The sequence below is a fragment of the Hyla sarda genome, chromosome 9 (assembly GCF_029499605.1).
Source record: "Hyla sarda isolate aHylSar1 chromosome 9, aHylSar1.hap1, whole genome shotgun sequence".
Classification (NCBI taxonomy): domain Eukaryota; kingdom Metazoa; phylum Chordata; class Amphibia; order Anura; family Hylidae; genus Hyla; species Hyla sarda.
The window spans coordinates 16,822,110-16,848,707 of record NC_079197.1 but is presented as its reverse complement, the minus strand read 5'-3'; the positions used below and the strand labels follow the sequence as shown (position 1 = coordinate 16,848,707).

At 43.7% G+C, this 26,598-nt stretch overlaps 1 protein-coding gene across 1 annotated transcript in view; it reads right to left on the bottom strand.

The window, feature by feature from the left end:
- The window catches only part of COL27A1 (collagen type XXVII alpha 1 chain), a 341,158-nt gene that overhangs the window by 75,502 nt on the left and 239,058 nt on the right, over window positions 1-26,598 (bottom strand). The window contains exons 29-33 of the mRNA XM_056540545.1: window positions 12,234-12,287; window positions 2,268-2,312; window positions 2,137-2,181; window positions 2,007-2,060; window positions 1,215-1,268 (exon numbers count right to left, since the gene is read on the bottom strand). Of these exons, the coding sequence (XP_056396520.1) occupies window positions 1,215-1,268; window positions 2,007-2,060; window positions 2,137-2,181; window positions 2,268-2,312; window positions 12,234-12,287 (252 nt within the window). The remainder of the gene's footprint in view (window positions 1-1,214; window positions 1,269-2,006; window positions 2,061-2,136; window positions 2,182-2,267; window positions 2,313-12,233; window positions 12,288-26,598) is intronic.

Sequence of the window (26,598 nt, the reverse complement as noted above, 5' to 3'; positions counted from 1 at the left end):
AAATAGACCCCGAAGGTAACCTGGCTGTGGTTATATGGGAAAGCATTAGTCGGTATGAGCTGTCGTCCCTAACATAAGCAGGAGAGATGTTACTTGCTGTGTCATTACACATCCTAGTACTAAAATTTAAAGGGGTAATCTGGTTTTATACATCTATCCCCTATCCAAAGGACAGGGGATAAGATGTATGATCGCAGGGGTCCCCCGCAATCCCCCAGTCCCCCGCCGCTGGTAACCCCCGCAATCTCAGTGCAGCCCCCGGCATTCTGTGCAGGGCGCTGCCTCTGAGACAGAGACATGACGTAATGGCCACGCCCCCCTAGTGACACCACTCACGCCTCCTCCATTCATATCTATGGGAGGGGGCGTGGCGGCCGTCACACACCCTCCCATAGACATCGATGGAGGGGGCGTGACGTCACTAGAGTCGTGGCACAGAATGCTGGGGGCTGCACCGAAATCTGGCAGGACCCCTGCGATCATACATCTTATCCCCTATCCTTTGGAAGCTGGAATACCCCTTTAAAGTTGCTTTACAATAATACTCTACAATGTTTGTCCCATAACAATCTTCATTTTACGAAGAGGAACAGATCTAGGCCGTCTCTGACCTTCACCCAGACATGAGGCCCCGATCTACCGAGCTCAGTTCATGGGCTCACGTCCTATCTTTATTCTTTAGCTACAGAGGAAGTTACACAAGTTGGTACTGGAGCCAAAACTCAGCGCCAGATTTCCTGACCCCAAATTACCTTTTTGGGCTGAATTTCCAACCTCTAATGAGTTTATAATGGTTTTAACATTTGTTTGGTAAGTTCAGATTACTTTGGATAAACTCAAGAATGTTGACATAATGTTCATGACCGTACCTGGCCAACCACGTGTCCACATACACAAGCCTATGGAGGCTGCATGGATTGGGTGTATTTTACATGTGATGTAAATTGGTCAAAGGTGAAGGTAAAAGATGACAACGGAGAATCCACTTTGGGGAGAGATTCATCAAAACAAGTTAATGGCAAAAGTGGGCAACTACTCAAACTACTAAATTTTGATAAATGATGGCGTCAACATACTTGAGGATCTTCCAAATACAAAAATGTCAGCCCAAAATAACACTCAACTGGTCATTAGTCCAATAAGGAACATAGATCACACTCAGATTTGCTTTGAAAGACAACTTTATCGTTAAAATAATACATTTTTTATTGTACCTTATGTCCAATTTCACCCAAAGCCCCGACAGGCCCTTGTGGTCCTGGTGGTCCCTGAAAAATAGATGTGTCGGTTACATTTGGAAATACTAATATATAGTTGATTTAGTCAAACGAAGGCTCTTCATATGTACATTTGGCAAGTAATGTATTGAATACGTAAAAGACAAATAAAAAGAAACTAGGTGATTCATTACTAAATGGGACAGCCACAGCGGGATGGTGGCAAACATACAATGATCCGGCCAGAATGGTAATGAGATAACTTGCATGTACATAACCCGGTCAGGACTTCTTCCTTAAAGGGGTAGTCCACCCCTAGACATCTTATCCCCTAGCCAAAGGATAATGGATAAGATGTTTGTACAGTGCCAGAGCCTCGTGACATCACGACCGCTCGTGACGCCATGACCACTCAATGTAAGTCTATGGGAGGGGGTGTGACGGCCGTCACACCCCCTCTCATAGACTTGCATTGAGGGGGCATGGCCATGACGTCAAGAGCAAGGTGTGACCGTGACGACCCGCATCACCGGTCATCCGGCACGGAGCGAAGTTGGCTTAGTGCACTGGACGTCTGGAGTGCCACAGCCGAGATCAGACATCTAATCCCCTATCCTTTGGATAGGGGAGAAGATGTCTGGGGGCGGAGTACCTCTTTAAACCTCCAAAGCCTTTAAAAGACCATATCAGACCTTTAGGATTTCTGAAGGAACTAAACACGTTCTATCCAGCTTTACTACATTACTTGATGGACAAAAACAACCAAAACTGACAGAACATGATTCTTACCGGGTTTCCTGGAATTCCTTTCTCTCCAGTTGGGCCAGAAGGTCCTGGAATACCCTGTAACAATAATAAATGTGAATAAACCCTGGATTAAAGAAAAGACCAAAATGAATATCACCGTGTGGTCACTTACTGTAAAACCACGTGGCCCGACAGGTCCTCTTTCTCCCATCTTGCCCTGAGTGTATAAACATCTTGCTGTGAGCGTCTCTTGGTATTGTGCTCCGTGTTTGTTACAGAGTGTTTTTCAAAAACATTACCTACCTGTTGCCCAACTGGTCCTTCTTTACCCCGAACTCCTTGAGGTCCCTATAAACAGGTTTAGTAACTGGTGAATATTAATTCATAGACATTGCAAAGGTAGAAGGTACAATACATGTAACTTAGGTTTTTGTATGGACCGCAGATGCATGTAACATATATACGGTGTCTTACATGAGTGGTGGAAGACATTAATCTTTACCTACGGACACAAGAGTTTATATATATATATATATATATATATATATATATATATATATGGTTTAAAGCAAGCACAGAAGACAGAAGTAGCCAAACATAAAGGGATATGATATATCAATCATACATGTATATGCTGGGCCACAGAAACCCCCACAGTGGTCCCTCAACATACGATGGTAATCTGTTCCAAATGGACCATCGTTTGTTGAAACCATTGTATGTTGAGGGATCAGTGCAATGTAAAGTATAGGACAGTGGTCTACAACCTGCGGACCTCCAGATGTTGCAAAACTACAACACCCAGCATGCCCGGACAGCCAACGGCTGTCCGGGCATGCTGGGTGTTGTAGTTTTGCAACATCTGGAGGTCCGCAGGTTGTAGACCACTGTTAGAGGAAGTTATACTCACCTGTCCCCGCCGCTCCGGACCGTCATCACTGCCCGGGATGTCGCCTTCCATCGCCGTCGCCGCGTCCCTGGGGTGTCCCCGACGCTCCGGCAAGGCCTCTGCTTCCCCGGCATCCGCGCTCTCCGTCGCCGCCATCACGTCGCTACGCACGCCGCTCCTATTGGATGACGGGACGGCGTGCGCAGCGACGTGGTGACGACGATGGAGAGCGCCGACGATGCAGAGGATCCCGAAGAGGACGCACCGGAGCCCCGAGGACAGGTAAGTGATCGTCAGCGGACCACACGGGGCACCGTAAACGGCTATCGGGTGGCAGCTGAAGCAGTCTGCGCTGCCGGATAGCCGTTTATGCGAAGCCCCCGACATACAAAAGCATCGTATGTTGATGCTGCCTCTGAGAGGCCATCGCATGTTGAAATTATTGTATGTCGGGGCCATCGTAGGTCGAGGGGGGGGGGGGAGGTCACTGTACATGAGGGTCTGGATCTCAGGTCTTGATTGAGATACCTGCTCCCTATTAAGATAAGGATTGGCCATATGTGTGTGGTCCGCAAACTATACCAACATATACCAAATGTACATATACAACATATACCAGGGCCAGCTCTGCCTATAGGAAAAATAGGCAGCTGCCTAGAGCGCCCTCTTGATGGGGGGCGCCGCTCTGCCTGCCACAACAAAGTTAGACAACCAGCATCCGAACCACTCGCTCAGCCAGCTGCATGAGGAGGAGGTTTGCTACAGTGTGTCACCCCAGTAGTAAGGTAGGGCATGTCAAAGGGCAGGCCAATGGGGCGGAAAATTCGTTTTTGACTAAGGCAACCTCTGGCTGTCTGGGTATGCTGGGAGTTGTAGTTTGGCCACAGCTGGAGGCACTCTGGTTGGAAAACACTGGCCTAGGGTGACAAAAATATTGGCACCAGCCCTGTGTGAACCTAGTCTGAGGTTTCCAAAACTCCTTCTCATCTTCTCATATTGATCTGATGGAGGAAAAGCTGCTGAGACCTTTAACAAGTAAGAAAATGAAGGCCACCCGTGTGCAGCGTCACCGCAGCAGTTTTTTCCTCCATCAGGATGAACATTTCTGAAACATTATACGGCTGCATTCACATCTCATTTCCACTCAGCTAGGGACTACCGTCGGCTCATTTTCTGATCATATTCGGCTTTTGACCCAGACTAAAAACTGTGGTCTGACTCTGTTCGGCTCATCGAAATGAATATGGTACGGCACGGAGGCGGCGGGGATATGGCAGCAGGTGTTATTAAAATTCTCCTTCCGGATCCAGCTGCCAGAGAGTGAAAACATGATGCGAATGCACCCTAAAACGGTTTGCACTCACAATGAAAGACATGGGGAGTCTTTTGTTACAGCGGTGTACATATATAGAAGAGGGGATCCCAGAACAAAACTCACAATGGCCCCCATACTTGGGACAGGAAGGTCTGATGTTCTCCGGGCTGAAGAAAAGTGGCTACAAGACTCTTAGATTGGTTCCACCAGTCATTGTTCTCTCCATGGGTGGCCACTTTGGTAATTCGTGCCCTTGCCTCTCTAAATTTCTAGGTAATCTATAGAGATAAGAATGATCTGACACCACTTTGGAGACTGTCAGCTTTGGATATACAGTGATCCCTCAAGATACAATGGCCTCAGGTTACAATATTTTAGGTCTTTTCTGGACCATTCTAACTTGAGACCAGACTCACCATACAATGTACAGACAGTCCAGATCTGTGATACCTGTCAATGGCCGGAAGATCTGACCAATCAGAATGGACATTTCACTGGCAAAACCCCTGTATTACTGAAGTGTATGCACTGACTGGTGTCTGGTAGCGCCCCCTACAGTACAGGGAGGTATTACATGTTCTGTACTACTCTTTACCTGTATTACTGAAGTGTATGCACTGACTGGTGTCTGGTAGCTCCCCCTACAGTGCAGGGAGGTATTACATGTCCTGTACTCTTTACCTGTATTACTGAAGTGTATGCACTGACTGGTGTCTGGTAGCGCCCCCTACAGTACAGGGAGGTATTACATGTGCTGTACTACTCTTTACCTGTATTACTGAAGTGTATGCACTGACTGGTGTCTGGTAGCGCCCCCTACAGTACAGGGAGGTATTACATGTTCTGTACTCTTTACCTGTATTACTGAAGTGTATGCACTGACTGGTGCCTGGTAGCGCCCCCTACAGTACAGGGAGGTATTACATGTTCTGTACTACTCTTTACCTGTATTACTGAAGTGTATGCACTGACTGGTGTCTGGTAGCACTCCATACAGTACAGGGAGGTATTACATGTTCTGTACTACTCTTTACCTGTATTACTGAAGTGTATGCACTGACTGGTGTCTGGTAGCGCCCCCTACAGTACAGGGAGGTATTACATGTTCTGTACTCTTTACCTGTACCAGGGTTAGCTGCTCCTTTGGACACCAGGTGAGGGCGGCTCCATGTTACTTTTTAGGACACTGTGTACTGTAGAGGACCCTGAAGAAGCTCCTGTCCTCTACATAGACAGTGATTACAGCTCCAGCAGATCTTTATTACTTGGAAGAAGGACTTTATCTATATTAGTTACCTACTTATTTATTATTATAATTTTTTTTTAATCCTCACTTTTTCCTATTTTTGAATGACATTTTGGGGCTTCAGAACCAATTTCCAGATTTCCATAGAGTTATGGTCCCAACATACAATGACCGTCCTAGAACCAATTCATATTGTAACTTGAGGGAGCACTGTATGGCTTATGTAATTCTAAAATAGTATTCCAACCCGTATATTAACACACAAGAGATGGACGGATAAATGTTAACAATCAGTCATATAAGATCAATGCTGAATTGTTAATATTAAGGCATCATGAAGAAAAAAATATGCACACAGCACAGTGGATTCTTAAAAAAAATAAATGTATATATATATATATATATATATATATATATATTATATATATATATATATATATATATATATATATATCATGGGCCTGGGTAAGTCTGTATCGCTAGAGTTGGCCATTGATTCATGAGTTAATAGAGTGGTAGTCAGTGTGTGTTCTGGAGGCTGGGGGTCAATATTACAATGGATATAGTGCTTGTCCCCAGCAAGCCTCAGTCTGCCTGAAGGCATCGTGGTATCATACAGACTGTCTGCGGGTGGCTTAGCAAGTCAATGACCAAGAACAACACCTCTGTGGGAACAGGAAGCTGGTGGACCCTCGCCATGCCCTCTATACACAGACCCCCTCCCAGACAAGGGCACGCAAGATCTGCTCTGTCACGGATAATGCAATTCTGCTACATCCCACCCGGGTTGGAATGTTAAATTTACTACTCCACGTGGGAAAAGGTACTATACTTGTATCCTTATTCTGTCTGCCTACTGTCTGCACTTATAAATCACCGGACAAGCGCAGCAGCGCATTCCGTACAGCTTTCATATAGCAGGTGCCATTCACTGAGATAAATCTGCAACATAGAAAATTGTACGGAGCACTCACCCGGTCACTTCCTCAACGGCAGTATCTGAACGATTTCATCTAGAGCGGGGAGGCGGTAGATGGAACTGGGGGAGTTTAGACGCCAGGCGACAGACCGTATCACGCCGCTTGGCGCTTCGTCAGGCCGCTGAGCGGCCTGACGAAGCGCAAAGCAGCGTGATACGGTCCGCGACCGGGTGAGTGCTCCGTACAATATTCTATGTTGCAGATTTATGTCACGGTCTTCTTTTACACGAGTAGCACCTCCTTGCCATCCATTTCCAGGATTCCAGTATATTCAATGTTGCCTAGGTTAAAGGGGTATTCCAGAAAAAAAACTTATTATTTTTTTTATATCAACTGGCTCCAGAAAGTTAAACAGATTTGTAAATTACTTCTATTAAAAAAATCTTAATCCTTCCAATAATTATCAGCTGCTGAAGTGGAGTTGTTCTTTTCTGTCTGGCAACAGTGCTGTCTGCTGACATCTCTGCTTGTCTCGGGAACTGCACAGAGTAGAAGAGGTTTGCTATGGGGATTTGCTTCTAATCTGGACAGTTCCCGAGACAGGTGTCATCAGAGAGCACTTAGACAGAAAAGAACAACTCAACTTCAGCAGCTCATAAGTACTGAAAGGATTAAGATTTTTTTATAGAAGTCATTTACAAATCTGTTTAACTTTAACTGTTTTGTCAGGAATCAGTGTCCGTGCCGGTTTTTCTTTTATGAAGTGAGACATACGCACAGGAGGCGTTCTGATTGGCTAGTCAGGAAGAGCGCTGGGTCATAGGGCAGATCTCTTCCACAATACTCGATTCATTCGCGGGGTGATGGAGAAAACACGATTCTAATGTCAAATACATTTAATGTTTCTTTGATTTACCCTAAATCCTAAACATTTTAAAAGGGCTGAAAGGGTCAGTGGCTGACCTTCTAGAATAATGATAGTCTGTCTCAGGGCATCTAAGCCTCTTTAGCTATTCTATAGACCTGAGGTCTCCAAACTGTGGATATGCTTAGACATACAGAGCCACGTGTAAATTGCTTTAACAGGGAAGGACGACTCCAGGAACTATATATGTGGTGGATAGGGCAGAGATATTGCTTTGAAATATGAATCTCTGTGGGTAAAGGTATACGGGTACTTGTGCCATCTGGTAATTTGCCATTGAATGATGACATGTTCAAATCTTTGGGTTGTGACCAAGTACGGATAACTTACACGAAGATCACTTCTCTACTGTGTCCAATGGTGGGGGTCTGACCGCTGGGATTTCCACTGATGATGAGAACGGGGGTCTCGTGTTCCTACGGTGGAACAGACTTGTCAGACATGTGCTGCCGCTCCTTTCACCATCTACAGAACTGATGCAGATAGCAGAGTACAGCGCTTGTCTATTTTCATTACGCCCTTGGATTTGGATGAAGGATCAGAAAACATGTCCAGCTGCTGCTCCATGTAGTCAATGGGGGGGCATGGACCTCACGTTCTTGTGATCGGTGAGGGTCCCAGTAGTCAGACCCCCACTGATCAGACACTCTGTGTCCTTTATGGGAAAACCACTTTCACTATAGTCCTGAACCTATAAGTGTCTCTGGGAAAAGACACCTGCTGAAAAGAAAATCTACATATGAAGCCATTGATCATGGTGTGATAAGGGCCAAACATGACTTGGGTCAGTGTTTCCCAACAAGGACGGAATATAAGGCAACAAACAATGTTTATTCAGGCTTCTAAGATTTTACTTCATAGGTATCAGAGATCCAGAATAGTGGAATCCTGCCAATGAGTCTTCATATGGTTGGCAAAGAAGTGGCCTATGGTACTGGCTGCAAGGACTGGTAGAAAGGACTGAATACGCACTTCTTGTTGGATAACCATGGGGAGTCCAATTGTTAATAGTTATTATTTCTAACATTTTAAGGGGATTTCCTTACTCTATTCTTCTCATAAAACTCAAGACTAAAAGTCAAGACTAAAAGAAGTCTATTTGGCAGGGTCTTCACAATGAAAAAAAGCTAGACCCCCCAAAAAAGCTCACAATGGTTCCCATCCTTGGACAGGAAAGTCTGATGTTCTCTGAGTTGAAGCAATTGCACCTGTCCTTGTCCTCTCCATGGGCAAAGCAAGGATTCTTCATATGGTTGGCAAAGAAAGGTGGCCTACAGTACTGGCGGCAAGGGCTAGTTGAAAAGACTCAATAAGCACTTCCTGTTGGACAACCATGGAGAGTCCCGTTGTTAATAGTCATTATTTCTTACATTTCAAGGGATTTTCCTATTTCCATTCTTCTCGTGGAATTCAATGTCTATTTGGTGGGGTCTTCACAATGAAAGACATGGGGAGTCTTTTGTTACAGCGGTGTACATATATAGAAGAGGGGATCCCAGAACAAAACTCACAATGGCACCCATACTTGGGACAGGAAGGTCTGATGTTCTCCAAGACTCTTAGATTGGTTCCACCAGTCATTGTTCTCTCCATGGGTGGCCACTTTGGTAATTCGTGCCCTTGCCTCTCTAAATTTCTAGGTAATCTATAGAGATAAGACTGATCTGACACCACTTTGGAGACTGTCAGCTTTGGATATACAGTGATCCCTCAAGATACAATGGCCTCAGGTTACAATATTTTAGGTATTTTCTGGACCATTGTAACTTGAAACCAAAGTCACCATACAATGTACAGACAGTCCAGATCTGTGATACCTGTCAATGGCCGGAAGATCTGACCAATCAGAATGGGCAATTCACTGGTAAAACCCCTGTATCACTGAAGTGTATGCACTGACTGGTGTCTGGTAGCGCCCCCTACAGTACAGGGAGGTATTACATGTTCTGTACTCTTTACCTGTATTACTGAAGTGCATGCACTGACTGGTGTCTGGTAGCGCCCCCTACAGTACAGGGAGGTATTACATGTTCTGTACTACACTTTACCTGTATTACTGAAGTGTATGCACTGACTGGTGTCTGGTAGCGCCCCCTACAGTACAGGCAGGTATTACATGTTCTGTACTCTTTACCTGTACCAGGGTTAGCTGATCCTTTGGACACCAGGTGAGGGCGGCTCCATTATATTTTTAGGACACTGTGTACTGTACAGGACCCTGAAGACGCTCCTGTCTTCTACATAGACAGTGATTACAGCTCCCAGCAGATCTTTATTACTTTTATATGTAAGGATTTGCTTTATCTATATTAATTCTCTACTTATTTTTCTTTAATCCTCACTTTTTCCTATTTTTGGATGATATTTTGGGGCTTCAGAGCCTATTCCCAGGTTTCCATAAAGTTATGGTTCCAATATACAATGGTTTCACCATACAATGGTCGTCCTGGAACAGATTCATATTGTAACTTGAGGGACCATTGTATTATAATCTGCTTTGTAAAATCGTAAACATCCCGTCCTAGCACTAGACAAGCACAGACGATGTTAAACATATGGTATCGTGGTGAATTTCCGCTGTAGACTCGAACGGAATAGCAAACCTGTGAAACGTCAGGAGAAAGAGACTGTGGTTGTCTATATGTCCTTATCAATAAAGAAATGTATAGAAAAGTCAATGCGTTCCAATTTACAGAAGACAAAATGAGGCAATGCAATAAAAACATAATATTACTGTCATGTCCCTTCCAGTTCTAGTTCAGCTCGTTGCCTGGGCCAGAAAAAGCACAGGGCAGCCCGGTATCTGCCAGCGGCATGTTTATCCCCGTACAGTCCTAGCTGCCGGCTCGGTCCCATAAATGGGAAAGCTTTCATAATTTCGTTTTTTTTTTTTTTTTTAAGCTGACTGAAATAAACACGCAGCCTTATTTCTACTGGCAGGGATCTGAATACCGGTGAACAGGTCCTTGTTCTAGACAGAGGGCTAGAATATTAGTAACATGAAGTGTCAAGGTGGTATAGCTGACATGGCGTACTACACCTCTCATCATGTTCAAAAAGTCAGCCGGAGAATCATGGTGGGAGGTGTAGAATCACAGAAAGGGTGTACAGTAAAATCATATAAGATCTATATAATGTATAGGATTCCAGAAGCCCTTAATGCAATGTTTCCCAAGCAGGGTGCCTCCAGCTGTTGCAAAACGACAACTCCCGGCATATAGCTGACATGGCGTACTACACCTCTCACCATGTTCAAAAAGTCAGCTGGAGAATCATGGTGGGAGGTGTAGAATCACAGAAAGGATGTACAGTAAAATCATATAAGATCTATATAATGTATAGGATTCCTGAAGCCCCTAATGCAGGGTTTCCCAAGCAGGGCACCTCCAGCTGTTGCAAACCGACAACTCCCGGCATATAGCTGACATTAGGGGTGTGAATCGCCAAGAATTTGGCGATTCGATTCGAATCGCGATACCAGTGTGGCGATTCGATATATCGCGATATATCGCGATACCGTCTAGGTGACGATACATCGCGATATATCGCCCACCTGGGAGCATTCATAGATCCCAATAGACGCCGCTGTCAGCTTTGACAGCGGCGATCTAGTACTCCGGTGCTCACTTTTCTCATGTTATCCCGTCTGGGCTGCAAAATAAAATAAAACGCACTTTATCTTACCTGCCAACGAGCCCCCGGAGCTCCGGTACAGTCCGGTACAGGTGTTCGGTCCCCGGGATGTATTCTTCTTACTTCCTGTTAGTCCGGCACGTCACATGGAGCTTCAGCCTATCACTGGCCGCAGCGATGTCCCGCCTCCGCTGGTGATAGGCTGAAGCTCCATGTGACGTGCCGGACTAACAGGAAGTAAGAAGAATACAGCCCGGGGACCGAACACCTGTACCGGACTGTACCGGAGCTCCGCGGGCTCGTTGGCAGGTAAGATAAAGTGCGTTTTATTAAAAATTCCACATCCCTAAAAGAATCGATTCAAAAATATTTTGAATCGATTCTGTATCGGCAAATGAAAAATCGCGATTATCGCGAGAATCGATTTTTTCTTACATCCCTAGCTGACATGGCGTAATACACCTCTCACCATGTTCAAAAAGTCAGCTGGATAATCATGGTGGGAGGTGTAGAATTACTGAAAGGATGTACAGTAAAATCATATAAGATCTATATAATGTATAGGATTCCAGAAGCCCCTAATGCAGTGTTTCCCAAGCAGGGTGCCTCCAGCTGTTGCAAAACGACAACTCCCGTCATATAGCTGACATGGCGTACTACACCTCTCACCATGTTCAAAAAGTCAGCTGGAGAATCATGGTGGGAGGTGTAGAATCACAGAAAGGATGTACAGTAAAATCATATAAGATCTATATATATATAATGTATAGGATTCCAGAAGCCCCTAATGCAGTGTTTCCAAAGCAGGGTTCCTCCAGCTGTTGCAAAATGACAACTTCCAGCATATGTTCAAAAAATCAGCTGGAGAATCATGGTGGGAGGTGTAGAATTACTGAAAGGATGTACAGTAAAATCATATAAGATCTATATATTGTATAGGATTCCAGAAGCCCTTAATGCAATGTTTCCCAAGCAGGGTGCCTCCAGCTGTTGCAAAACGACAACTCCCGGCATATAGCTGACATGGCGTACTACACCTCTCACCATGTTCAAAAAGTCAGCTGGAGAATCATGGTGGGAGGTGTAGAATCACAGAAAGGATGTACAGTAAAATCATATAAGATCTATATATTGTATAGGATTCCAGAAGCCCCTAATGCAGTTTTTCCCAAGCAGGGTGCCTCCAGCTGTTGCAAAACGACAACTCCCAGCATGCCCGGACAGCCTTCGGCTGTCCGGGCATGCTGGGAGTTGTCGTTTTGCAACAGATGGAGGCACTCTGCTTGGAAACAGTGCCTTAATGCATGATAAGAAATAGGTGGCACCTCAATGGGCACTTACCTTGGTACCTGGTAGCCCAGATCCTCCCGTTGGTCCATCAGGGCCTCTGGCACCCTGAAAAAAAGAGGAGAGATGAGATGCAATATGAAAAGCGATCAGCAGGTGTCTCCCGTGTTCTACTCGGAAGCCGCTTTACATAGGGCCCGAGTCAAAAGCCCCCTTGTCCTGCTATCCTCCCACTTGTGTAGCCTAGGCGCTTAACCCTCCTCCCCCCACTCCTTTCCCCTCGCTTGCTTGGAAAGGGGCGAGAAAAAAAAAAAGGGAAAAAAAAAAAAAAGCTTTCAGGAAAACAAACAGCTGTGTCCTTTTACTCTCATCCCGAGGCCGGCCCCTGATCCCAGCTCGCTCACTAACCCAGGCTTGAGCTTTGGTTTTCTGCTGAGCAGCATCACACAGAAAGGGGTTTGGGAAGACGGGCACTCACCGGCACAGGGACGGGCATTTCGCAGAATTAGAAGTTGTCTTTGAGTTATGCTTAGGATGGAACTCTGACCATATCTGACACGGTAACAACCCGGCGAACGACTTCTAGATGACGTCTGTTCTCACGTACGGCGTCTGGACCGTACCGAACACCAGGGCACGTGATTGTAACCAATCTTTCACTTTTGAGTGGTACAGTGACAATACCGCCATGACGGAACTGGTAAATGTATCTGCAACACTTTGTGACATTTACGGCAACTTTTAGGTTAATTCCGTGCAGAATTCCGCCGGAAAATTCTGCTCGGAAAATTCTGCAAAATGTACTGCACAACTGTCCCATTGACACGGCGGAAATTCCAGATTCTGCTAAATTATTAGACATGTTTAACGTTTTACGGAATTCCGTTCAGAGCCCCAATTAAATTTAATGGAACTCGGAATTTGAGCGGAATCTGTTTTTTGAAAGCACAATAATTGCGCAAAACTGCAAAAAATCCCCAGTCGGCCATTCTAGGCGGTATTTGAGCGGAATGGCAGTAATTGCGCTGTGTGAACAAAGCCTTGGGAGAGGGGGACACGAGTCAAGAAAAAGTAAGCGACAGCCTGACTTGTGTGGCTCCATAAGGCCATATTCACACAATAGAATTTCTGAGGGGAATCCGGTGGCAAAAATTCAGCTTGGAAATTCCATTGCAGCAGAGTCCCATTGTTTTCGACGAGATTCTGCCATGGAGATTTCGAATCCGGCAGAAGTCAATATTAGCCGGGATCTAACACTAGCATTACCAAAACGCCTAAAGATATCTTACAGTATATAAGTTTTTCTTTAAAGGAGTACTCCGGGATATGAAAACGTATCCCCTATCTTAAGGATAGGAAAGGGGGGGGGGTCCGACTTCACACCCCCTTTCTGCAGACTGCCGGGGCGCCATGTGTGAGATCATGGGTGGGGGCGCCAGAAATTGGAGCTCCGTGCACCAGATGACAGGGGATGCTGAAGGAGAGAGTGCGGGGATTCCCAGTGGTGGGACCCCCGCAATCAGACATCTTATCCGCTATCCGTTGGATAAGGGATAAGATCTCTAGGGGATCTCTAGAGATAAGGGATAAGATCTCTTAAGTGACGCGTTTCAGGGATAAGGGCCTCATTCCTCTACTAGTCCGCTGGTTTCCTTTCTATACTAAGGCTGCTTTCACACTATAAATTTCTTCCGTTTTAAAGATCTATTATCATTTTCCGTTATGAAAACCCTTAAAAACGGCTGTTACAAAATCCCATTGAAGTCTATTGGATTTTTACATTATCCGTTTTAACCAGTCATAAAAAAAAATGGAAAAAACGGTACATGCACTATTTTTCTCCCATCACAAACTAACGTCTGTTATTAATAACGGCCTATGACGGGTGAAAACGGATAATGTAAAAATCCAATAGACTTTAATGGGATTTTGTAACGGACATTTAACAGCGGGTTTTAAGGGTTTTCATAACAAAACATTAGAACGGCTCTTTAAAACGGAAGACATTTGTAGTGTGAAAGTGGCCTTAGCCGGCAGCATTTGGATTCTGTAAGCTGCGAATACTTCATGGAAAGCATGAGTCGTCTGAGTCTACACGGGAACAAGGATTTGCACTTACATAAAGCTGACGGATATATTCTGGGGTCAGCGAAATTACGCTTTCGCATTTCTTAGTTTGGATCGTTTGGAGTAGGAAAAGTACGAGGGCCATCACCTCATCTTTTCCTGCAAAAAAAAACAACAAATGCCAAACCATCTCTGCCTGGATGCAGCTATAGGCTTATCCCATAAAACCTGGAAAGAGTGATCTAATGGGTGCTAACCAGTCTTACTCTACGTGCGTCACACCTCTAATACACTTCAATGGAACTCAATTGCAGGACTTGTTCTAACGATTTTACGAGTTACGCTTAAGGATGTGGCGTACATCAATGACGCTACTGTAAACTTGGCATCAGGGGTTTTATAATAATATCATTGGTTTAGAGCAATGTTCTCCAAACTGTGGCATTCAATCTGTTGCAAAACTACAACTCCCAGCATGCCCGGGAGTTGTAGTTTTGCAACAGCTGTAGGGCCACAGTTAGAAAAGCACTACAGTAATTTCACATTATTACTGTATTAATACATTAATAAATCATGTAGTTATCATGTTATAGAGCAGGAGGAGCTGAGCAGATGATATATACAATACAGTACAATCTGCAGGTATCATGTTATAGAGCAGGAGGAGCTGAGCAGATGATATATATACAATACAGTACAATCTGCAGGTATCATGTTATAGAGCAGGAGGAGCTGAGCAGATGATATATATACAATACAGTACAATCTGCAGGTATCATGTTATAGAGCAGGAGGAGCTGAGCAGATGATATATACAATACAGTAAAATTTGCAGGTATCATGTTATAGAGAAGGAGGAGCTGAGCAGATGATAAATACAATACAGTACAATCTGCAGGTATTATGTTATAGAGAAGGAGGAGCTGAGCAGATGATATATACAATACAGTACAATCTGCAGGTATCATGTTATAGAGCAGGAGGAGCTGAGCAGATGATAAATACAATACAGTACAATCTGCAGGGATCATGTTATAGAGCAGGAGGAGCTGAGCAGATATATACAATACAGTACAATCTGCAGGTATCATGTGATAGAGCAGGAGGAGCTGAGCAGATGATATATACAATACAGTACAATCTGCAGGTATCATGCTATAGAGCAGCAGGAGGAGCTGAGCAGATGATATATACAATACAGTACAATCTGCAGGTATCAAGTTATAGAGCAGGAGGAGCTGAGCAGATGATATATACAATACAGTACAATCTGCAGGTATCATGCTATAGAGCAGCAGGAGGAGCTGAGCAGATGATATATACAATACAGTGCAATCTGCAGGTATCAGGTTATAGAGCAGGAGGAGCTGAGCAGATGATATATACAATACAGTACAATCTGCAGGTATCATGTTATAGAGGAGGAGGAGCTGAGCAGATGATATATACAATACAGTGCAATCTGCAGGTATTAGGTTATAGAGCAAGAGGAGCTGAGCAGATTGATACACAGATTTGTTGGGAAAGTTCCAGGATAATTTATTAATCCATGTAAATCTCTGCTCATGCTGGGACAAGTAGTCATGTGGGTGGTCCTACTGACTGACTGCTCTATCAAAGAGTTTGGGTAGTTACTTTACTGATGAATGGACTATTCAATGCTGGTTAAAGGGGTGGTGATTTCTTCAAATAGGCCATCAACACTACATTGGCGAGGGTGTGACTCCTGATACCCCCACTGATCAGCCTCTCCAGTGTATACCTGCACTAGTCCTGGTTATTGCCGTACTACTAGTAACAGAGGATAAAATGAATGTGGCAACACTGAAGTTCCTTGCACCACCACTAGTAAAAGTGCAGCACTGACAAGTGTTGGTAAACTGAAGAGGCTTCAACACGGACAAGAGCACCATGGCGGCCTACAAAACGGACATCTGAATGGCGCTTCACATCGCCCGTAAGTGCAGCAGAAAAGCCCTGTAAGGGACTAGACACTGGGGTCCAGGAGTTGGGCCAGGCTGTCTATCTATGCAGTATCTTCGAATAAATTACAACGTTCATGTCTAGGAATTCCAACCTTTGTATTCATCGTTTTATATCGAGGAAAGTTGCCAACCTTCAATCTGTCGCTAGAAAACCAGAGCCTATTGTACGCATGCAGCTGTACTTTACTACCAAATAATGTCCTAGAGCTGGAACTTACACTGCAACGGCGCTGGGAATTGGTTTTTCACACATACATGTCTTTGACCTGCACTTCACCCAACAGGTGATGGACAGAGTTGTGCTGAATCTACACTATGATTCCCGAAACTCTGTCTTCGATTCATTCAGTCTTGTAAAAGCTGTTTCGCTTTCCAAATGATCTGATTCCCTGGAGAAGTTGGGAATGAAACAGTCCAGAGATGTTTTTCCCCACCCGTGTGCCTCTAGGGAAGTAAACAGTCTCCCTAGCGCCACCTATAGGTAGCTAGATTATAAGTGATCATTTTGGCTACCATCCCCAGTCATGTTTTAAGGATCATTTATTAAATGTACAGCCAGCCATTAAGCCATCGGGATTGGTTGATGGCCCATCAGAGCTGCCCATTTACGGCAAAGATCTTCTTTAACTTGATTTTTGTATATGCATTCTGCTCTCTACATTTCCAAAATGTCCTGGACGGAGTTGAGCAAATCTACAGTATGATTTCCTAAACTCGGAAATCGATTCATTCAGTCATGTAAAATGTATTCAGTCATGTAAAAGCTGTTCCGCTTTCCAAGTGATCGAATTCCCTGGAGAAGTAAGGAATGAAACAGCCCAGAGCTGCATTTCCCAACCAGTGTGCCTCCAGCTGTTGCAAAACTACAACTCCCAGCATGCCCGGACAGCCGAAGGCTGTCCGGGCATGCTAGGAGTTGAAGTTTTGCAACAGCTGGAGGCACACTGGTTGAAAAACGCTGGACTAGAGTGTTATTATACACTTCTCTAGAGATTTAGATCAAACGGAAAGCTTTTAATAATAACTATAATATAATAATAATTATAATAAAATAATAATAAAATATTAAAAATAATATAATAATAATATAATATAAATAATATAATAATAATTCTAATATAATAATAATAATAATTATAATATAATAATTATAATAATATAATAATAATTCTAATATTATAATAATATAATAATTATTATTATTATAATAATAATTATTATAATAATATAATAATAATATAATAATAATAATATAATAATAATAATATAATAATAATAATAATAATAAAATAATAATTATATAATAATATAATAAAATAATAATAATTATAATATAAATTATAATATTATAATTATATTATTATAATTATTATTTTATTATATAATATAATAAAATAATTATAATTATAATAATATAATAATAATTATAATAATAATATAACAAGCAGAACAGCTTTTACATGACTGAATACATTTTACATGACTGAATGAATCAATGGCCGAGTTCAGGGTATCATAGTGTAGATTCGATTATCGGAACAGCTTTTACATGACTGAAATGACTGCAGTGCTGGAATATTTTAGATTATCTACATTTCTGGTTTCAGTATCCGGTGAACACTGCATGAAGCAATAGCAACATGTATAAATACCTGCTTAATATTGCGGGATTATCTCTTTGGAGTCAAACAGTTTCTTAAAAAAAAAAAAAAAAAGGCATACTGTGCTATTTTTAAGGTTCCCGGATGTCCTATTAAAAGAATTTTACTGTGTATATATTTCAATCCGTGCATTTCCTTGTGGAGTTTTGAAACGCGTTAAGCTGTTCTGTACTGTCTGTCTGTGACTTGGTCTAGCCTTATAATGGATTGTTAAATAAAAAATTTGAAGTTTTATCCGAACCCCGAGACCGTTGGACTACTTTGTCTTCACTGGATCGTACCACGGCACTTATGGATATCCGTGCGGTCTGGACCCGTCCCACCAGAGTGGTGAGTTGATCATTTGTTTTCTTGGCAGAAGGCTAAGAGCCAGTGCTGTTCTATCAGCCTTTACAGAAGACAACAGATTAAGTTCTGGCCAAATAAAACATGAACGTAGGGCAAAGACTGCTTCACACAAGTCCCGGCCCGACCTTGGTTCTATAGACCCAAACTGGGAGCATTCAGAAAAAGAATCCGGCTCTTTGGTGCGCTGTCAATCCAGCGAGTGACAGACACAACAGGGCACCAGACACTGACGCGTTTCGGGGTGATCAAGAACCTTAATCTTTGCAAAACTGGCAGCATAATGATAATGTGGATCTTAATTTTGTGCCTCTTTCTATTTAGATCTCAAGGCCCTGTTAGTAGCCCGCATCATTTTCATCAAGACTGACCGACCATCTAATGCGTATAAGGCCTCCTGCCTCTAGAGAAGGGTCAGGCATGTTGGATTTACACTGCCTGGTGCATGTGTTTTTGAACAGGGATCAGGCAGAGGCTAACCTCTCCCATTCTGAACCAATGAATGCTCACCCATATGTACAGTACAGTCTTTCTACAGCCATCTCATGTGTACGGCTACCCTCGTTCTTCGCAGCTTCGCATGCACAAAAAAATATATTTTGGAGAGTATTCTTCTGCAAGAGAGAGATCTAGGATTTGGAATTTCCACCATGATGTAACAATGATGTAAAGATGCTCGTCTACACACAAGGGGTTAATCCAGTATTTTACAACCAGGGTGCCTCCAGTTGTTGTAAAACTACAACTCCCAGATACACTTTGCTGTGTCCTAATTTTCCAGATCAGCACAGGTGCCGAAGTCAGACTGGGCAACTAGAATGGGTGAGAATCAGTCTGGAATGCTGGGAGTTGTAGTTTTGTAACAGCTGAAGGGACTCTAGTTGGGAAACACTGGGTTAAGCAGATGAAACAGAATCAGATATTCAAATTCCGAATCTCTTAAGGTGCCGCAATCAGGTTTCCCGAAGAGTCCCTGCTGTATATGAATGAGGCTCAGGCTGCTTTGACAAAGGAACAATTCTTCAGCGATGGAGAGAGCGAGGCAGTCGCAGGAAGAGGCTGATGAGGAGGTGAGACAAGAAGCTCGGTGTTTTGAGCCTGTCCGCACTGCCCGGGCCTCACACCCATTCATCACTGGCCCTGTGTGCACACTAAGAAGTCATCATTCAAGACCGAGCAAAAACAAACACGCAGCAGAAGCTTTTCCTGATGGAAACATCTCCTATCGGGACCAAGGAAGCCCAAGAACACTCTGCCGCTCCATACAACCTCTTTTTTTGTCAGTAGCTGACAGAATTCCTTCTTTTTCAGAACACATTCCCAAATTTTTAGGAGGGAGGCTTCCTTCCTGGCGGCTGTCGAGAATTTTTTATTTATTTTTTGCATAAAAAAAAAAAAAAAAACTTTTGTTAGCTCATAGGGTATACCCATCTTTGAGCACCTTTTATAGACACGGATATAAAAAAAAAGTCATAAAATATGTATAATATATATACAGTGGTCCCTCAAGTTACAATATTAATCGGTTCCAGGACTGCCATTGTATGTTGAAACCATTGTATGTTGAGACCAGAACTCTATGGAAAACTGGTAATTGGTTCTGAAGCCACCAAAATGTCATCCAAAAAATAGGAAAAAGTGAGGATTAAAGATAAATAAGTAGATAACAAATACAGATAAAGCAAATCCTTACATATAAAAGTAATAAAGATCTGCTGGGAGCTGTAAATCACTGTCTATGTCAGTGTTTCCCAAGCAGGGTGCCTCCAGCTGTTGCAAAACTACAACTCCCAGCATGCCCGGACAGCCTTTGGCTGTCCGGGCATGCTGGGAGTTGTAGTTTTGCAACAGCTGGGAGTACCCTGCTTGGGAAAACACTGGTCTATGTAGAGGACAGGAGCTTCTTCAGGGTCCTGTACAGTACACAGTGTCCCAAAAAAGTAACATGGAGCCACCCTCACCTGGTGTCCAAAGGAGCAGTTAACCCTGGTACAGGTAAAGAGAACAGAACATGTAATACCACCCTGTACTGTAGGAAGCGCTACAAGACACCAGTCAGTGCATGCACTTCAGTAATACAGGGGTTTTACCAGTGAATATGAATTCTGATTGGTCGGTTCTTCCAGCCATTGACACGTTTCACAGATCTGGACTGTCTGTAGCATTGTATGTTGAGTCTGGTTTCAACTTACAATGGTCCAGAATAGACCATTGTATGTTGAAACTTTTGTATGTTGAGGCCATTGTAAGTTGAGGGATCACTGTATCTCAATACTGTGCACTGATCCTCCTGTGTGATGCTCCAGAGTTGCATGCACAACTCTGCTAGATGTTATTACAAATGGTCGACGAGTTCCCCAATAGCTTAACTGACAATGGTCCGTACCCTTCCCAAAATAATAATCACCTGAACATTGCAGACATTGAAGCAGCAAGAAATGCTGAAACATTGCAGCTCTGAAGCCAGCAGAATAGTGAATGCAGCTCTGGTGGAAAAACACAGGATCGGTACATAAGTAACGTGATGTATTTATGAAGCTCAGTAGATAGGAAACACAATGTTAAATGGGCACGCATTAATTTTTTGCTATTGAACTCCTTATGGTAAATAAAAAATCTCTCTCATGAAAATGAATTTTTTAAAGAAAAAAAAAAAAAAAAAGCTGCCACTAGGTGTCTCCCTAATTGTCCAGAGCACATTTCCCCCCATCTCTTGCACAGAATTTGGACTTCTGCTGGTCTGGCAGAAGCCCCAAATCAGGAATTGCAGTCAGGAGTGCTAAGGGGGCTGAGTGCAGCCTTAGTCAATCATAGCTCATCTCACACTGAACTGCTCTGGGCTGTGTGTAGCAGAGGGAGGGAGGAAGTTCTCCCCTGTATGGCTTCAGATGATTTCACGCCTGCTGGGGAACGCCCCCTCCTAGTCTGTGAATCTGACTGAGCAGAAAATACAGAGCAATATCAAGGTATAAAACTAAAAAATTATAAAAATAAAGGCAGGGGGTGGTTTATCATGATGGGGGCGTGAACTAGGAGGGTTATAAAATTTTACAAGATCATGAGAGGTACTCCTTAACACACTATAAAGCGCGTGTGTAAAAAAGGAGTGGATGTGACCACTCACCTTGCAGTGTTGCGCTGAGGGCACAACACCGGGAAGCACATAGACACAACTACCGGTTGCATAGGATCAGCCAGGCGTCCGGCCGCTGCATGGTATCTAAATCAATCCAGATTGAGATAAAGCCTCCAATGTATCAGAAGATACCTGGGAGCAGGTACATGAAGAAAAGGCGTCTTCAGGGGACACTTCTATTGCTATGATAGGTATATTACCCTGATAAAAACGGATAGGACTATAAAAATAGAAAAAAGTGTGAAGTTTATACCTATGGACAACGCATTTCGAGAGCGTATTGCTCTCTTAGTCAGGTCTGTGACAAACAGATGACGTTATCTGTCCTTATGGGTGAAATGCCATCTAAAGCGGTCCTAAAAACATCAGAACTGATAGCCATTAAGCCATAAGGATTCACAGCAAAGATCTTCTAAAAATGTGATTTTTGTATATGCATTCAGACCTATGGCTAAAGTACAAATTGCTTCCAGAGTTAAAAGTCTGTAAAGCGGTGTTTCCCAACCTGGGCGCCTCTAGCTTGTTGCAAAACTACAATTCCCAGCATGCCCGGACAGCCAATGGCTGTCCGGGCATGCTGGGAATTGTAGTTTTGCAACAGCTGGAGGCACCCTGGTTGGGAAACACTGATGTAAAGACTGTCTCTTTAAAAAAATAAAAATAAATAAAGTTTGGATCGGTTAGTGTTCAGACCCTGACTGATCTCTAGAACAAGCCGGGAGAAGAGCACACTAAGCGAGATAAAATACAATAGAAGTCTATGGGATTGTCTTGGTCATTGTCCGTTCACTCCCTGCTTGTTCTTGGGGTCTGAACATTCGACCGACCAAAACTTTTGACGTCTAAAAAAAAAAATGTTTTAAATTAAAAAAAAAAAACTATTCAAGCGACAGGTATACGGTACTTAAATAAGGAGTTTTTCTATAAAAGCATCCATAAACGGCTGAGTGACCTGCTCCCTGTCAGCCTCAAGGTGGCACTGTTGTGGAACAATCACAATGATGCAATTTAAAAAAACTTTTTTGAAGGGTAATAGAAACCCCTGACCACTTCTTGGTTTGGCAAATCCCTATGAATGTATTGGTGGTCCAGCTTTATGCCAATCCGGTTATGTTTTTCTATTGCTGGATAAGCCCAATAATGGCTCATACACAGTTTAGTGCAGTGTTTCCCAACCAGGGCGCCTCCAGCTGTTGCAAAACTACAACTCCCAGCAAGGAGTTGTAGTTTTAGTTTAGAAACAGTGGGAGCACTATGGTTGGGAAACACTGCACTAGACTGTGTATGAGCCATGAAAGGGGTACTCCGGTGGAAAACATTTTTTTTTTTTTTTTTTGTAAATCAACTGGTGCCAGAAAGTTAAACAGATTTGTAAATTACTTCTATTAAAAAAACCTTAATCCTTCCAGTACTTATTAGCTGCTGAATACTACAGAGGAAATTCTTTTTCTTTTTGGAACACACAGCTCTCTGCTGACATCACGAGCACAGTGCTCTCTGCTGACATCTCTGTCCATTTTAAGAACTGTACAGAGTAGGAGAAAATCCCCAGAGCAAATATATGCTGCTCTGGACAGTTCCTAAAATGGACAGAGATGTCAGCAGAGAGCACTGTGCTGGTGATGTCAGCAGAGAGCTCTGTGTTACAAAAATAAACAAATTTCCTCTGTAGTATTCAGCAGCTAATTAGTACTGGAAGGATTAAGATTTTTTTTTTAATAGAAGTAATTTACAAATCTGTTTAACTTTCTGGCACCAGATGATTAAAAAGAAAAAAAAAAAAAAAAAAAAGTTTTCCACCGAAGTACCCCTTTAAAGGAGATCTCCGGCGAAAAATAACTCATGTGGACAGGGGATAAGTAGCTGATCGCGGGGGGTCCGACCGCTGGGGCCCCTCGTGATCACTGAGATGGGACCCGGTGCTTAGTGAGGAGCACTTGCTGCAGCCGGCACATGCTCCTTTCACTCCTATGGGAGCGCCGAAAAGACCGGAGTGCAGCACTCCCATAGAAATGAATGGAGTGCGATCCATCTACCGGTAGATGACATGCACTCTTCCCTGAGAGCGCCGGGGTCCAGTCGCCGTGATCGTGGGGGGGGGGTAGGACACCTAGGAGACCTAAGACTGTCATCCCGGACTTTTCCAGGCAACCAGAGCCCTTGGAAAGCTGGACTAATTTACGCAGACTATAGTAATCAACAGCCGAGCTGTGAGGTTCGCAACGAGCCAATTTACTGTAAGTTCGCTCAACTCTAGTTGTGTGTGGTATCACAACTTGGCTCCATTCACTTTAATGGAACTGAGCTGCAATACTACACACAACCCGAGGACAGGTGCGGTGCCGTGGTTTAAAAAAAAAAAAGGTCTAGTACACCACGGTATACATCGGCATCCGAATTTGACAGGGTGTTGATTTATACCTCCGACTGGATTCACCTTTCAGCTAGAGAAGGATTAGGATGAGTTTTTAAGCCTTTGAAAAAATAAAAAAATAAAATGAATGCTTTCATTCACTGACAGCAAAGGAAATTCGTGACACTAGTAAAGGACTTAAAGGATAAAAATATATAATGTCATTTCATTTTACGTGAAAATCCACAACACAATTGGAACGATGCAGGTTTGAAAATCCTATTTACCTATATGTCATTTACTGGGGAATTTCAGCGTATAATAGGTTTTGCTCATTTTCCCACTTTTTTTCTCCAATTGAATCCTAATACCTGCCAAAAGTTTCTCACCCATAAGGACAACTCACCGGTTGAAAGAAAATGGTCACCCGTTCACCTGCACGATAACCAGATACACCGGGTTATAGTGCGGGTGAACAGGAGACCGATGCGGGGTCTCGGACTGCTATACCTACCTGCAGTCCAGAACCCCGATCCTCTGAATATCCCCCTCTGTCAGCGCTGAGAGAGGGGAATATTCGGAGGATCGGGGGAACTAAACCTATAGCCAATCCTTTCCCTCTCACCAAGTATCATTCATTAGTTATATAGAGCAGTTTCCCCTCTTTCAATTGTCACTTACATGGAGGGAGGGAGGAAAATATGTAATTTAGTCATCCACTCTCTCTCTGTCGAAATCCCTCTCTGAAAGCAGCCCCCACCCTCCTGAGAGACACAGGCCAAGTGGTTGCTGCCCTGCACTGATGACTCATTGTCCCTTTATTGCTGAGAGCTGGGAGGTGTGTGCAGCCTCAGCCAATCACACACTGAACTTCTCTCTCGTAGTAACTATGAGGCACGGATGGCAAAGAATATCAAGCAACCAGAGAAGACCACAGAAGCCATGCATATCAGGCAGGATCATTTAGAGGGAACACATCCAGGTAGTGTGGTGGCTTTGGAGTACCCCTTTAAATTTGGTTCCGATCGGACAATATCACCTGTCTACACTGCGATCTCCATGTTTTACATAGGAAATGTGCCTTGAGTTGGGCCTACTCTGCATTTTGAAGCTGAGGATTATAGTGAAATGATGACCTGTGATAATCCAGATGTCACCATCACAGTCCCTCCTTGGTTGCGACGCGTTTCCAACAAACCACTCATAGACAAGCTTTCCCTGACTGATAACACGGTGCCAGGGTGGTCGCTATATACCCATGCCATACAGCGGACAGGACTGTGAAACGTGTGACAGAAGTGTCCACAAGAGTCTGTGGGCAAGAGACGCGTCATCGCCAAATCCTATCTACTCTTAGGGCCCATGCACACTACAACATTTCTGAGTGGAATTCAGCTCCAATTCAGAGTCCAATAGCTGTCAATAGGATGCGCTGCACAGTGCACATGACGGAATTTTAGTGGGGGAGAGTTCTGGTGCTGAAATTCATCCGCTGAAAAAAAGAATACGTTTATTCTTTTGAAGGAATACTGGGCGAAATGCATTGCCGTCTATGGGGACCAGCAATGTCCGTGTAAACCTAGTATCAACTGATTTAACCCTCTGCCTGGAATTTCCCTGTGCTGAAATTTTGTGTGTATAGACTCTAATCCAGGAAGGGGCAAATTTGACAATAAGGGCCAATTTGTTGGCACCTTCCCTTCTGAAGATAACTCCGATTTGGTCTTACAAGCTCTACACATGGCTGGTTGGTTGGGTAAGGCTAGAGTAGCCCGACCTGAAGCCACCCTTTCCCTTTAGGTGGGCAACTTTTGCCAGGTATTAGGATTTGATCTGAGAAAAAATTGGAAAAACAATCCGCCCTAGTGCAGAATCCACACCAAAAATCTGCTATGGGTGGATGCAACCTAAGCTTACCCACCAGCACCTGTTGGCAGGAGACACATTTCTGTTAAAGGGGTACTCCGTCCCTAGACATCTTATCCCCTATCCCAGCGGCGGGACCCCCGCGATCTCAGCTGCAGCACCCCAGACATCCGGTGCACTGAGCGAACTTCGCTCTGTGCCAGATGACTGGCGATGCGGGGCGGAGGCTCGTGAAGTCACGCTCGCTTGTCCGTCATGGTCCCATAGACTTACATTGAGGGGGCGTGACCATGATGTCACGAGCTGGGCATGGCCAAGACATCACGAGCCTCCGGCACTGCACCTGACGCTCTAAACGAACAATGGGTGCAGCAGGGAGATCGCAGGGGTCCCCAGTGGCGATCAGACATCTTATCCCCTATCCTTTGGATAGGGGATAAGATGTCTAGGGGTGAAGTACCCCTTTAATGGCTGTGGCCTTTCATTAAAGGTCTTTAATATTGGATTTTTGGGGACAGAATTAAATACCAAAAATGTCTGTTTTGAAGGATTCATTGTTCAGGGTTGGGATTAAGGTGAAAAAACATTTTCAGGGGAATTTAACCTTTGCACGTATAAAGTTACGGACAGGTCACATGCCAAGAGTGCCAAAGGAAAGTGTCCTTAAGATGGATCTCAACCAGAGGAATGTTTACAGGTCATGGGAAAAGGTGATCAAACAAAATGCTGGAATAGTTATATGTGTCTTTTCTAACGACATAGTACAGTGATCTTTCAGCTGTTGCAAAAGTACAACATTCAGCATGCTCCTCCTCCAATCACTGGCCGTCACTCTGGGCCTAAGCATCAAGATTTCGGGAAGGTAGGTAAGTCAAAGTTTTTTTTAAATGCTACTAACTGCCAAAGTTCTGCCCCTCTCCTACTGCTGGATAACCCCTTAAAGGGGTACTCTGCCCCTGGACATCCTAGGGGATAAGATGTCTGATTGTGGGGGTCCCACATCTTT